At 42.0% G+C, this 15181-nt stretch overlaps 1 protein-coding gene across 1 annotated transcript in view; it reads right to left on the reverse strand.

Annotated features, from left to right (window-relative positions):
- LOC122666801 (CSC1-like protein At4g02900) overlaps positions 1-15181 on the reverse strand; it is a 75289-nt gene that overhangs the window by 46350 nt on the left and 13758 nt on the right. The window contains exon 4 of the mRNA XM_043862873.1: positions 7556-7691. Coding sequence (XP_043718808.1) covers positions 7556-7691 — 136 coding nt within the window. The remainder of the gene's footprint in view (positions 1-7555; positions 7692-15181) is intronic.

Raw genomic sequence — 15181 nt, forward strand, 5'->3', positions numbered from 1 at the left:
TCTAGTAATGCTGAATCACTCTGCCAAATATCAGCCGCAACAAGAACCTGCAAACCCTAGATTGATAATGCTCAGGGTTTTGAAAAAACCCTGATTTGGTGGAAGAATAATCGACCTAGGATGTCTTCAAACTTGGTGGAGATAGGAACTAATCCAGAATAGTAAATACTGCTGCAGTTCTTGAGTCTTCAATGATGTAGATTGCTTCCTTGGAAGGGAGTGAGAGCAGTCCACAAAAAACAGAATCTTCAAATATCGCAGGCAGCAACTGGAGCTGAAATTGTCCCTATCGATCAAATAACTTGATCATAGAATGAGGTAATGGAGGGCAGCCACTGGATCTATTGATCACCTCATCAGCGCTGTCCTAATAGGGGTGAATGAAGAACAAGGGGAAAGGAGAAGAAAAAAACTTGCGAATGAGAGGGGAGAAGGCTGAAATCGAGAAAGGAAGAGAAGGGGGGGTCCCTAATTCGAATTCTGCTCTGATACCATGTTAACAGAATAGGATTAGAGAATGAATGCTTGGATGATTTAGTCATCCCAAGCACATCTTTATTTATAATCATAATGAAGAATGAAACAATTGTACATTAGCAATATGGGACTAAACCACATGTACGAAATAAATAAAATAACAAAAGAAAGAGGACCAGAATACCCCCTGGCCATATAGCTAACAAAGAGGTTGAAGAAGCAAGAGGAGAAGAAGAAGGAAGGAAGAAGAGGTATTTCGGTAGAGAGAGTTGTGTGTGAGAGATATCTCTCCACACCTATATTACTTCACTAATAAAGATAAGGCTATTACATACAGCTCCCTAGGGAAGTAAAAGATAAAAAAGAAGAAAATACAGAATTACATAATAAGGCAACTAGTAATAAGACTAGTACCTAAACTACCCTTCTTACATGACTTCTAACACTCCCCCTCAAGCTGGAGAATATATATCATGCATTCCCAGCTTGCTTAGGAGAATACTAAACTGAGGAGAAGCAAGTGTTAAAGTTGTTAGTAGATATGTAACAGGGGTAGTTTGGGAACTAGACTGTGAACTAGTTGCCTTATTATGTGGTTTATCTTATTTATCTCTTTTTACCTCTTACCTCCCTGGGGAGATGGATGTAATAAGTTATTAGTTCTATTCAAGTAATATAGAGTGTGGAGAAGTCTCTCCTACACACAAAACATTCAACCGAAATACTCTCTATTGTTTCTCCTTGTCTCCTTCTTCCTCTCATCTCTTCTCCTTCCTCTCATCTTGTTCTCCTCTTCTAACTAAACCTAAAATCTAACTTGGTATCAAAGCTAAGGGTTTGAGAGTCGTATCCATCCTCCTTGTTCCTTATTTTTTCCTCTCTTTGGAATCCGAGAAGATAAGGGATTCCAAGGCAGAGGCTCTTATGTAAACTGCTTGTGAAGGAGTCTGAAATAGGTTCTTTTCAACCTATTTAAGTGATTGATGCTGCTTCTTGAGCTACATTGAAGCCCTTATGAAGTTTTAGAGCTCACCCAGCCTGATCTAGGTTTTCCGCCAGGTTCCTGCTGCAGGCCTTGTATGGCCTTCTCTCGGGCTGTGTTTGAATCATGGAGTAGCTCTTTAAGATCGTATCTGAGTCCTACACAACCTGCTTCAATGGTGGATGAAGTTATTTGAGCAGCTCTGAAGTTCCTATGGAGTTTTGAAGACAACCAAGACTCAGCTAGGGCTTCCGCCAGTTCTCTGTTGCAGTCCATGTTTTGCCTACATTTCAGCAAGTATTTGGACCATGGAGCAGCCCACTGAGATCGTTTTTGGGTCTTCTTCATGCCTCTTGTGTCCTCTCTTGCTGGTTGCTGAGTTCTTTTGAGCATAGCTCAGTTTTGTGAACATCTGTTCTGCCCAGGTAAAACAGAGACTGCTGCTAGTTGCTTGTGCTTTGCTTTTTTGTGTAATATGGACTTTCTTATTGCTTGTGGGATGATTATGGACACCTCTAGTTGAGGACTTGAGTGGATTCCCCTTCTTGGACAGTGTTAGGGTGAAGTTCTGCCCATTTTTCTCTGGTTCCTCCTTGCTGGAATTCCAGTTTGGTGTTGGACTTTTCTATTTTTGGGTTGAGTGTGTACTCCCCAACTGCTGTTTGTTCTCTGTTTTATGGTCAAGTATTTCTTCCCATATAAGATGGCTGATACACCTACATCTGAGCTTGGTTCGGCTACTTCACAGCCCCCTCCCACAGCTCCTCCAGTTGTTTCTGAGAGCACACCTACACAGATCTCCTTTGTGAAGCTTGATGGTACCAACTATTTGGACTGGTCACACTCTGTGAGGCTTTCACTGAAAAGCAAACGGAAACTGGGGTACATTACAGGCACTATTACAGCTCCAAAGCCTGGTTCACCTACCTATGACCAATGGGAGGCCGACAATTCTACAGTCATGACATGGCTGATCTTCTCTATGACTCCTGAGATTGGACGAAGGTTTATAAGAAAGGAGACTGCCAAGGCAATCTGGGATAGTGTTTCACAAACTTTTGATAAAGTGGGTGACTCTGCCAAGGTCTATCAGCTTCACCAAAAGATTAACTCCATGAGGCAGGGTGATAGGACAATTTCTGAGTACTACAATGCCTTTCTTGGCCTTTTGGAAGAATATGACCACTACAGGGATCTCCACTTGAAGGACCCAGAGGATGAGGCTAAGGTATATCAAACTCTAGAAAAGGAGCGTGTCTTCACTTTACTTGGTGGCCTGAACCCTGACTATGAGCCCATCAAGCTTCAGATCTTAGGCCGGTCTCCCTTTCCATCTCTTAGTGAGGTCTGTAGTTACTTACAGAGTAAGGAGACTCGGCGTGTTGCTATGGAACCAGCTTCGGTATCCTCTCTTGAGAGGTCAGCCTCAACTTCAGTTCTTCCAGAGACACCCGCAGAGGTGGTAGAGGCCCGGGGCCTACCCGAGAGGTAGCCAATACAGTGGAGACAGTTGGTGCCAGTGGAGTTGGTCAGGATCGGTTTAAATGTGATCATTGTGGGAGAACTGGACACACCAAAGATAGGTGTTGGTCTCTTCATGGCCGTCCTCCTGGCACACGTGGTCGTGGTAGTCGTAGAGGGGGAGCTCGAGCTCACTCTGTGATGACTGAGGCAGATGCTATACAGGATGACTCCACCTTTATGGAAACAGTGGTTCGCCGGGTCATGTCACAGCTTAGCACATCCTCTACACCTTCTGTAGCCAGCTCCTCATCATCCTCAGCTTTACAGGTCTCTACTTCAGCCTCTACTGCAGCCCAGTCTTGGGTCATTGATTCTGGTGCCACTGACCATATGACTGGTACGTCCCATAATTATGATTCCTATACCATTTGCTCTGGTAAGGATAAGATTAGGATAGCTGATGGCTCCCTATCCTCCATATCTGGTAAGGGTAGTATTCCTGTCACCTCATCTATTTCTCTTACTTCAGTTCTTCATGTTCCTAACCTTACAGTTAACCTTTTATCTGTGAGTCACTTGACAAAATCTTTGAATTGTTGCATCACATTTTTCCCTTCTCACTGTCTTTTTCAGGATTTGGTGACGAAGAGGATTATTGGTAGTAGACGTGAAGAGCAAGATCTTTATCTTTTTAACCCTTTTTTGCCCACAACTCAGTCTTATGTGTGTGGCCGTACTGATAGTAGTTCTGTGGAGTCTGTTATGTTATGGCATCGTCGACTTGGCCATCCATCTTTTATTGTAATGAGGAAACAATTGCCTCACTTATTTTCTTCTGTTGCTTCTTCTCACGTTTTTCAATGTGAACCGTGTATGTTTGCCAAACATTGTCGTTCCTCTTATCCATATCATGGTAATAGAACTACTGCTCCTTTTCATATTATGCACACTGATGTTTGGTGACCTTCCCCTACTACTTCTTTATTTGGCTATCGTTACTTCTTGTCCTTCTTTGATGATTTTTCTCGTGCTACTTGGACTGTTCTTATGAAGCATAAAAGTGATGTTTGTGATGCATTTAAAACCTTTTCTTAGATGATTCTTACTCAATTTGACACTCGGATCAAAATTGTTCGATCTAATAAAGGGGGGAATACATGTTTGGTGGCCTCCAAACCTTCTTTACTGATAATGGCATTCTCCATCAGCTAGCGTGTGTTGACACCCCCCCCAACAAAATGGGGTTGCTGAGAGGAAGAATCGCCATTTATTGAAAGTCACCCATAGTCTCTTGTTTGGCATGCATGTCCCCAAGACCTTTTGGTCTGCTGCTCTCCTCACTGCCTCCTTTCTCATCAATCGCATGCCTACCAAACTTCTTGCTTTCAAATCTCCCTTGGACATCTCTCCCAAGGCTTCTGCTTTCTCTCTTCCTCCTAAAGTCTTTGGGTGTGTTTGTTATGTGCATGTAAACAAATCTGAACGTACTAAACTTGATCCCAAAGCCCTCAAATGTCTCTTCCTTAGGTACTCTTCTACTACCAAGGGTTACAAGTGTTATCATCATTCTTCTCGTCGGTGTCTTATTTCCAAGGATGTCACCGTCCTTGAATCTGTTCCTTTCTTTGCCCCTTCTCAGCATCCTCTTCAGGGGGAGAATTGTGGAAGTGAATAGGTTACTGATTTCCTTCATCCTCTACCCATCTCTCCCTTTACACTTGACATTGGAAAGCACAGGGCTATGGATGTGAATGTGAATACAGATTTAGTTATTGATAGTGGTACTGATAAGGAGAAGGATTACCACATTACCTACAAGAGAGGTGAAGGCTTGCATAATGAAAGAAAGAAGACCTACCAAGAGTCCTCTTTGGATCCAGATCCACATCTTGAGGTCCATACTTCTCAGTCAGGTGACATCCCTTCTCCTCCATGTGATTTAGACCTTCCTATTGCTGTTAGAAAGGGGAAAAGAGCTTGTACTAATCCTATAGCCCAGTTTGTTTCCTATGATGCTCTTTCTCCTACAAGTATTGCCATTATTACTGCTCTCTCTACAGCTTCTATTCCCAAGAATGTCAATGATGCTATGCTTGACCCAAAGTGGAGACAAGCTATGTCTGAGGAGATGATGGCTCTTGAGAAAAATGATACTTGGCAGTTGGTGGATCTTCCTAAGGGACGTGTCCCAGTTGGATGCAGATGGGTCTATACAATCAAGTACAAATCTGATGGTACTGTGGAGAGATACAAGGCAAGGTTGGTTGCCAAGGGGTACAGTCAAGTCTATGGGATTGACTATCAGGAGACATTCGCTCCTGTGGCTAAGCATAACTATATAAGAGTTCTTTTATCACTGGCTGCCAACAAAGATTGGCCATTATATCAATTAGATATGAAGAATGCCTTTCTCCATGGTGACTTGGAAGAGGAAGTATACATGCAACCCCCATCAGGCTTCAAGATGCCTTCAGCTGATGGGAAAGTGTGCCTCCTCAAGAAGGCACTATATGGTCTCAAACAGTCACCAAAGGCATGGTTTGAAGAATGGATATTCTCAAAGCCAAGCTGATCACACTCTCTTTACTAAGCGGGGCAATGGTACCATCACAGCCCTTATTGTTTATGTTGATGATATTGTGGTCATAGGAGATGATATAACTGAGATAGGTACACTGAAAAGATACTTGGCACAACAGTTTGAAATCAAAGATCTGGGCCCCTTGAAGTCCTTCTTAGGAATTGAAGTATCAAGAACCAAGAAAGGAATCAACATATGTCAACGGAAGTTTGTTCTTGATTTATTGACAGAGACAGGGATGTTGGGCTGCAAACTAGCAAATTCTCCTATTGAGCAGAAGCACAAACTAGGAGAAGATTGTGGTCCTCCACTTGTTGATGCGGGAAAGTACCAAAGGCTGGTTGGGAAGCTTATCTATCTTGCTATGACACGCCCAGATATCTCCTATACAGTGGGAGTGGTGAGCCAATTCATGCATGCTCCCAAGAGTGGCTATTTGGATGCCATGTATCGCATTCTTAGGTATTTGAAGTCTTCCCCAAGGAAAGGACTGTTGTATGCAAGACACAACCACTGATGCAGATTGAGCCGGCTCTGTTACAGACAGGAGATCTACTACCGGCTATTGTACCTTTGTGGGAGGTAATTTGGTTACATGGAGGAGCAAAAAACAGCATGTTGTAGCCAGATCCAGTGCAGAGGCAGAATTTAGAGCTATGGCTCATGGAGTGTGTGAACTCATATGGTTGAAAAGACTTGTTCAGGAACTAGGATTTGACACTGAAGGCCCTATGAGACTATTGTGACAACAAGGCTGCCATCAGTATTGCCCACAACCCTGTTCAGCATAACCGAACTAAGCATATTGAGGTTGATAGACACTTCATCAAGGAGAAGATAGACTCTGGCTGCATTTGTACTCCTTTTGTGCAGACTGGTGATCAGTTGGCAGACATCCTCACCAAGGCCCTTGCCTCTCCTCAGTTTAGTTCTCTCCTAAGCAAGCTGGGAATGCATGATATATATTCTCCAGCTTGAGGGGGAGTGTTAAAGTTGTTGGTAGATATGTAACAGGGGTAGTTTGGGAACTAGACTGTGGACTAGTTGCCTTATTATGTAGTTTATCTTATTTGTCTCTTTTTACCTTTTACCTCCCTAGGGAGATGGATGTAATAAGTTATTAGTTTTATTCAAGTAATATAGAGTGTGGAGAAGTCTCTCCTACACACAAGACATTCAACCGAAATACTCTCTATTGTTTCTCCTTGTCTCCTTCTTCCTCTCATCTCTTCTCCTTCCTCTCATCTTGTTCTCCTCTTCTAACTAAACCAAAAATCTAACTGCAAGGGCCTTGGTGATTGTGACCAAGTTACCTCCCACAAAGGTACAATAACCTCAGGTGGATCTCCTGTCTGTAATGGATCCAACCCAATCAGCATCAGTGAAACCTTCCACTCTCAAGTGACTGTGTCTTGCATACAACAGTCCTTTCCCTGGAGAGGACTTCAAATATCTGAGAATGCGATACACAACATCCAAGTGGCCACTCTTGGGGGCATGCATGAATTGGCTCACAACTCCCACTACATAAGAGATATCTGGGCGTGTCATAGAAAGATAGATAAGCTTCCCCACAAGTCTTTGGAATTTTCCCGCATCAACAAGAGAAGGACCACAATCTTCTCCTAGTTTGTGATTCTGTTCAATAGAATAGCCATAGCAATTTTTTAATTTAAGAAAAAAGTTAATGACCATTAGTGGTGATTTATTAAGCACATATCGCTTCAAGCACCAAATAAAACAGGATCCAGTCAAGAAGGTTTTCCTCTGTCAGGACACATTCAGCAATTTGAGATAACTTATATCAGCAAATGGGTAATATTTGTCATTATTGTTGTATGATATGCATTAATTATTCCATAAGACATAAAACTACAAAGAAGTGAAAAATGTAATTCCAACAATTAAAAAAAAATTTTGAAATTCAAAATTTCCTTATCATGGTGTGAAGCAGATTTATGCCAAGGTGATTGTTGATCCAGAAATAATAAGACATGTGTGAAATTTGAGATAGATTGCAAAATAAGTCTCAAATTCTGAAATTGACTCACAGTAAACTGATCTGGACGACGTTGTTCGGATGCAAGAAAATGTAACCTCATAAAAGCTACTATCTGGTATTCTTTATAGAGAGTGTAGCATGTCCAAAATGTAAAGACATAAAACATCACCATATGTGCCCAAAACCTGCAAGGGAACCACAACATGAATATCTTCTTGTGAAATGAAATAATGAAGCATTATGGTATCCAACTTATCCACCCCTAATGGATCATAAAAATGCTACCCGTTATATAAGTGGCAAAACTGAAACCTTTGGACTCCCCTTTCCAGGAATGATAGATATCAAAAACCACATGAATATGACCACTATGACAAAGGAAGAACTTCAATCGCAAGACAGTAAATTTAAAATTATCAAATGGGGCAAGCAAACGCGTAAAGCTTACAGGTTCAATGCACTCCAATCACATGTCTTCTTAATGTTCGTTCACTTTCTAGGTATGGATGGATATAATACTAAAAGAGACAGGCAAGTGTTAGGTCATGCTGAGAGAGCTGTCCTCAGGTCCATGGCTAGCTGGATACACATGCTTTGTATTCAAGAAGCCAGAGATTATGACAGTTGATCTTGCTACACTTATATGGTGCATTCAAGAAAGTGACTCTTAAATCACAGTGCCACTATTGGAGTTGGAGCTAAGGAAACTGAAGCAGGAGCATCCCTGAAAAGGACTTATGTGCATTGATATCTACGAAGGCCAAGTTAGATCTGGTTTTTAATAATGAGGAACCATAATGATGTGGTATGGGTTGGTTGTATTGTATTGTTTCTTAAATTAAAAGGGTGTTATAATTGTGGCTTTTTTTTAACATGATGACCTAACTATAAGAAGCCCAGATGGGCAGTCTAATCAATTTGTACTTTGTAGTTGGGAAAAGAGAGTTTTGAAGAAATTTAATTCAGCTGGATCCTCTTTCTCACATCAAAGGGGTTATAGTTGTTATTTGAGTTAGGTTTATTTAGTCTTTATCTAATTAGTCTTAACTCTTAAAAGGGTCATAGTTGAGTCAAATTTGAGTCCTAGAGTCTAAAACCAGCTTTTTATTAGAATAGGGCGAAGTCGAAGTTGTGGTCTATATATATTGTTGTAATCTGATTATTTCCAGTGAATGGATCATGGTTATAATTTTGGATGATAGAAAATAAATCTATACATCCCATGGTTTGATGGTCAAGATTTGTAACTGTTCATAGTGAACAAATTTCCCTTTCTCTCTTCTTTCGATTCAGTTTTATCTTTTCTAAGGAGCCTTGTTTTCTGTTAGGCCCCGTTTGTTTAGCAGAATAGTTTGCAAGGGGTGGGAAAGTTGTGGTAAAATGCTGACATGGCATTGCAACAATCCCATCCCAAGCTGTTTGTTTGCAAGGGGGTGGGAATGCTGAGATAATGGAGGGAACATAATCATTACCATTATCTGCTGACATGCCATTGCAAATCCCATAATTTTCCCACCCCTCGGCTTTACAAAGTTCCAAGAAATACATGGGATTTTGCAACTTTCCCAAGGAATGCTACAGTAATCCATCAACTCTTTACTTTTCCAAACACATGGGACCTCCATCAGTAATCCCACAACTCTCCCACCTCATAAACCCCTCTAAACAAACAGGGCCTTATAGTCATTACTAGCTAACCCAGACCTATTTTCCAGGTCTGAATCCACAGGTCAAACCTAATTCCAGTATAGAATTTTTGGTCTGTCTTTAGAGCCTCACCAATCGGGGACTATTTCCCACAAGCATCCTATACTCTACCTGCATCAGAACTTTCTTCCTTTCGGTTAACAATTTAGAGGGTCAAGGGCCCATTGTACGTTCTGAGTGGAGGTCTATTTTTGCTTGGCACTCAGCTTTGGTGGCCTTTGTACAGCTGTTGTTGTCCTTATATGGTATAGTAGGCCTTTCAGGGGGTTTCCTCTGCTACTTGATAAGTTCTTTGACTTATCGAAACAGAGTCACAGACAAAGGAAGAGAGAGAGAGAATTAGGTATCCCCAACATTCTAATCATGCCTACTAGCAGAAAGAAGTAGGCAAGCAGTCTTGACAGTAATCTATTTTCTTACTTCGCTTGGAGTAATCCAACATTTCAGTGTTGATATGTTCGTTGTTTAGAGAAAATGCAAAGTAGCTGATGATGGAATACCAACTTTTAGGTTCCAAATATATATAGAATATGTAGGAACAAGGAAAGAACTTGAGTAATTATACATTTTAACCGATATAAAGACGTATGTAAGTAACTGTTTACCGGAGAGAATGACTAGTAAGTTGGTTTGAAGCTAAAACTCTAGAAGTAAGAGAATTTCTGAGCAGATCTCGTAACAGCAGCAGCTTAGGATACTTCAGCAAGTTTGCTGTTGAGTCAAAATTGAAACTTAAAATATGTCATGCATCCTCTTTTTCGTGAGTCAGAACCTAAATTTTTTTGCTGACCCAATCTCAAGGATTTGGTCATGGGGACCCAAAATACTTGTCAGCTAGTTCTAGGAACAAAATAGCCAGAAGTCGACTGACAGATAGTTAAGCTATAGTATGCCTTCTAGTGAGTTGGATAAGCCTTCCTTGAGTTCTTCTCCTTCTGGTTCACCCCCTCCTCCAGTGAATGCTACCTGGAGCTCCTTGTTCGAAACTCCAACTGATGGGAGTGAGGGGCACTCTCTGTACTTTGCTCCTCCAGCTCGTGAAGGGGAGATTAAATTGCTAAACTGAACTCTTCAGAGTTGGAAGATGAAGTCCGTAAATGGCGATGCACTCTCGTGGGTCATTTCATTGGGAAAAGACCTCCATTTCATTTGGTGAAAGATACGCCTAAGACACTTTGGAAGACCAAAGGAGCTGTAGATTCTTTTGTTCTTGAAAATGGGATATTCATTTTCAAATTCTATGATGATTCAGACATGGCCAGGGTGCTGGAACAAGGTCTTTGGTTTGTGGCTAGGAAACCTATTATCCTTCAGCAATGGGAGAAAAACCTTCAGTTGAAGCAGATCGATGTATAATCCCTCCCCATTGTTGGGTTTTGACTCGCATTGATTGCATGGAGACTCATATGAGTTGTTGGGTTTTGGCTTGCATTTATTGCATTGGGACTCTCATGGTTAGCTTGATGGTCAAGCTGGGTTGAGTGGGATGCAAGGAAAGGATGCTTGCACGCCAAGCTTTGTATCTCTATATATTTTGAGGGGGTTTAAAATGGGAAGAGAGATATAGGGACAAGCAAGGGACATGCAAGATGTGAGGTGTGAGAGAGTGGATTGTTATAGGGTTTACTGAGAGAGGGTGCACAAGGGATTTGGCTTTGGGTTTTGGGATTAAGCTTAAACCATGATTGTACTGTATTTTTTCTCTTAGTGAAGAACAAAGGATCTCTCCGTGGATGTAGGCAGGTTTTTGCTAAACCACGTAAATCTTGTGTGTTGTTTTTTGTTTGCTTGTGTTTCTTCCTCTTGGTTGCGCTTCTGTCCGTCGTGTGTCGATCCTAACACCTATTTGGATATCTCTGCCAGGTCTTCCCTTTCATTTGCGGGGTGAAACTGGGTTGAGCACCATGGGCTCGGTGATTGGGAGGCCTTTGTGCTCGGATAGGAGAACTAAACTTCAGGACCACCTAGCCTTTGCCCATTTGAGTATTAAAATTTATGCAGGAGATGATCTTCCGGAGACAATCGTAGTTGAAGACAACGCAGGTATTTCTTTCTCGCAAGAGGTCCGTTATAATTGGAAACCTCCTGTTTGCAATTTGTGCAAGGTTTTCGGGCACACTGCGGTCTCTTGTACCAAGGCTACTCCCCAACCTTCTAACCAAGTTCGCTGGCCAACTATAGAACGAAGAAATGGTTTAAGCTCGAGGTCTGCTTCTGATGTGTCTGAAAGAAACCATGCCGACGGGATCCTTCCTTCAACGGTGCAGGTAGGAGTGCAAGAATCAAACCTGGGGAGTGACCCTTCCTCGTCGCCCAAGGTCCCTCAGCCCTCTGCTTTGAGCACTTTTCTTGAGGTTTCCCACTTCAGTGTTACCTCTCCTGCTGCTGATCCTGCAGATCTGCACCCCCCTCATTCCAGGCCTCTCTGCCTTCTGTTGCTCCCAGGCCTGAACATGCTCCTTCTGTTACTCTCAACCTGGCCTCCAATAGGAACCGGTCTGATGCCCTCAACTTTGAATCTGAGTTGAATAAAATGGAAGCTCCCAACGGTAATATTATTTCAACTATGCTGGAACCCACTCCTACTGGTGGGCTTGGTCCTAAGGATGTGTTTCAAGTGAATAAGTTGAATGAAATGGAAGCTCCCAACAGTCATATTATTTCAACTATGCTCGACCCCACTCCTACTGGTAGGCCTGGGCCTAAGGATGTGTTTCAAGTGAACGATCCTGAGAGGATTAAGCTGTTTGTTGACTTAAGGGTGGATCCCATTATGGAGGAAGGCCCTCTAATTGAAGAAGGTGGCATTGTGGTGTCATTGATCAGATTTCTTCTAAGGGAAAGAAAAGAAAGGGTAATAAAGGGAAAAAAACAAGGTGCAGGTGGCAATTCGTTGGCTTTTAGAGGAGGCAAGGTTGTTGGAAACACTACCTCTGCTTCCCTTGTGGTCCCTATGGATGAAGGTATCTCTAATACGTGTTCTATGGGGAATCAATCCGAGTTGGTACAGGATGTTCCAATTGATAATCCGAAATGGGGAAGTGGTGACCACTCCCCCTAATGCGCATGATAGGGCTTTTGACGTCAATGGTAGGGGAGTATTTGAATCTACTTATGCCTTTTTGGATCAGGAGAGTCTTTCCTTAGCTTCTAAGAATCATAGCAAGAACTGGATGATCCCTCCCATTCCTCCTTATAATCCTAATGGGAAGAAGGTCAATTTTACATATAGGTGATTGGTTGTTTGGGTTTGATTATGTCCTTTGTTCTTGTTTAGATGGTCTCCCTTCAGCTCTTTTTTTTTTTTTTTTTTGGGTAAATAAAAATTGTATTACCAAAGCCCGAGGGGGGCGGGGGGAAAAAAGGGGGGGAGGGGGAATAAACAATAAGAAAGGAAGAAAAAGGGGGGGGGGGACCAAAACAAACCCCAGACCTAGTTAAGGGGGGAATGGGGCCATAAAATAGATACATCTAAGCCCCAGGAAGTAACAATATGCCTATTCCTTGGGGAGTCAATAATGGACCTATGGGGGAGAAAACTGAGCTTCGAGGAGACATCAAAGAAGATGGCTTTCCAAATCATATCAAAAGACTGAGAGTTGGAGGTCCATCTCCTAAGGTTCCTCTCCATCCAAATGTGGTAAAGGGCGGCACCAAACACTAGCTTACCAACAGTGTCACAGATAGAACATCCAGGGAAAGTCATGACCAGCCAGAGCCACTCTCTAGCAAAGGGGAGGGGTATCCTGCAGCGAGGCCAAATAAACGAAAGGGCTTTTTTCCAAATGGTAGATGAAAAGGGGCAAGCAAAGAAGAGGTGGTTTATGTCTTCGAAACCGTTCCAACAGAAGATACAAGAAGGGGGGACAGTAATTCTATGGTGAAGGAGGAAGGCTTGGTGGGAAGGTAGAGACTGAGGGTTCTCCAGGTAATGAAACTATGGCGAGGGATGTGACCTTTGAACCAAACGAGTTTGTGCCAAAGGACGGTAGGGGCAGGAGGTCTAACAAAATTCCAGGCTGATTTGAAGCTAAAAAGGCCGTTAGAAGAGGGAAGCCAAATAACCTTATCCGCGTGGGTTGGGGGGAGGGAAGGCCAAATTTGGGAGAGGCGGGGGGGACCAAGAACCTTGAGAGATAATGGAGGAAAGGGGGGCGAGTTTTGGAATGCCAGAGGAATAAACTGATCTGGCCCCAAAGAAATGATAGAGGATCCCAAGGGGATGCCAGGGGTCAAGCCAGAAGGAGATAGAAGAGGAAGTGGCTCTAAGCGTAAGGGGACGAAGGAGGAGAATCTTGCGCTAGACCCAGGAGGAATCCGAGGGGAAGGAGACGGTCCAAATGGAGTCAATTTTAAGCAAGTAGGAGTAAACCCAATGAACCCAAATGGAGTCATGCTTAGAGGAGATTTTCCAAATAAGCTTCAGAATACCCGCATTGTTGGAGTCGCGGATACGACGGATGCCCAGGTCTCCCTCTGATCTGGGGAGGCAAATGGACTTTCAGCTTAAAGGATGGAGGAATTTGGAGGTTTCCTTCCCTTTCCAAAGGAAAGCGCAGAAGAGGTTTTCCATGGCTTTGATGGTAGCTTTTGGAAGGGAAAAAATTCCGCACCAAAAAATGTAAGAAGATTGGAGAACCGATTTAATGCATTCAAGCCTACCAGCATATGAGAGGAGTTTGCCTTTCCAGAGCTGGAGACGCTTGCGGATATTGTCAAGCATGGGGGTACAGTGGTGATTAGAGAGACGAGCGGGGATGACGGGGAAGCCCAGGTATTTCATTGGGAGGGACCCAAGGGAAAAGCCAGTCAGGCGCAGGAGGTAGTCTATTGTTTGAGTTAAAATAATACCGCAAGCGTACGGGTCAATCGTAGCTACGGGTCGAACACGAGGAGATATACGCCACTCTATTTAATTAACTTAAAAGTAATGCAAAGTGGACCAAATTAAAATGTTAAATTAAACTAATTAAACTAATGAAAATTAATGCATCCTAACTCATAAGCATCTAACAAAATTAAGGGATTAAATTGGCGTCCTAACGCATGAGCATCTAACCTATACGCATGAACATCTAACTTATCAAACTAAAGCGAATTGAAAGGAATAATAAAAACGCAGCCACACTTCATAATCACATAAAAAGAAATAAGGGAATAAAAGTGCATCCACATACCACAACCATATAAAAAAAAAATAAAAGAAATAGAGGGAGAAGAAGAAGAAGATAGAGAGAGATAGAGGAAAGGGAGAATGAGATTAAGGGTTTAGAGAATGAGATACCTTGATGTGCTTGAATACTTGAATAAACTCACCATGGCTTCCTCTTCTAAATCTCCATGTCTTGTCATCAACATAGGAACTTAGACTAGGAAGCTTTAAACTAAAACTATTACAACCATTAAACTAGACTTATGAAATCAAAACTAAGAACTTGAAATCAAAACTAAGAACTTAAGCCAAAAATAGGAAAAGAAGAGAAAATTTCACTAAGTGAATGAAATAAAAATTACACTAAAAAACTGAATTAAAATTGAACTAGAAACTAACTAAAAACTGAACTAAAACTACTAACTTCTTACAACCCAAAGGGCAAGGGGTATTTATAGGGGGAAGAGAAGAGAAGAGAGAAGAGGGAAGTATAGGAGAAATATTCCCTAAGAAAAGAGAATATTCTCTTCTCCTTCCTCTTTTACAATGCCTTGAATCCTAAGAAAAAAGAAAAAAATAGAAAGAAGAAGAAGAGAAGATTATTTACATAGACCTTCTATTTCTAGAAAAGTAAACTTCCAATTCTAACAAGTGCTTCCTTTTCTTTGTAGATATCTTCTCCAAGCAATAAAATCAAAGCATCTTTGATTTTTCAACTTTCCATAGGTGAGAATGTCTTTCAAAATAAGTCTATCCCAAGTAGAATTCCAGAAGTGCCCTTGAGAAGTTGGAGGAGAGAGAGAGTAAGGGTGATGA

Source organism: Telopea speciosissima, chromosome 7, assembly GCF_018873765.1.
Source record: "Telopea speciosissima isolate NSW1024214 ecotype Mountain lineage chromosome 7, Tspe_v1, whole genome shotgun sequence".
NCBI classification, from domain to species: domain Eukaryota; kingdom Viridiplantae; phylum Streptophyta; class Magnoliopsida; order Proteales; family Proteaceae; genus Telopea; species Telopea speciosissima.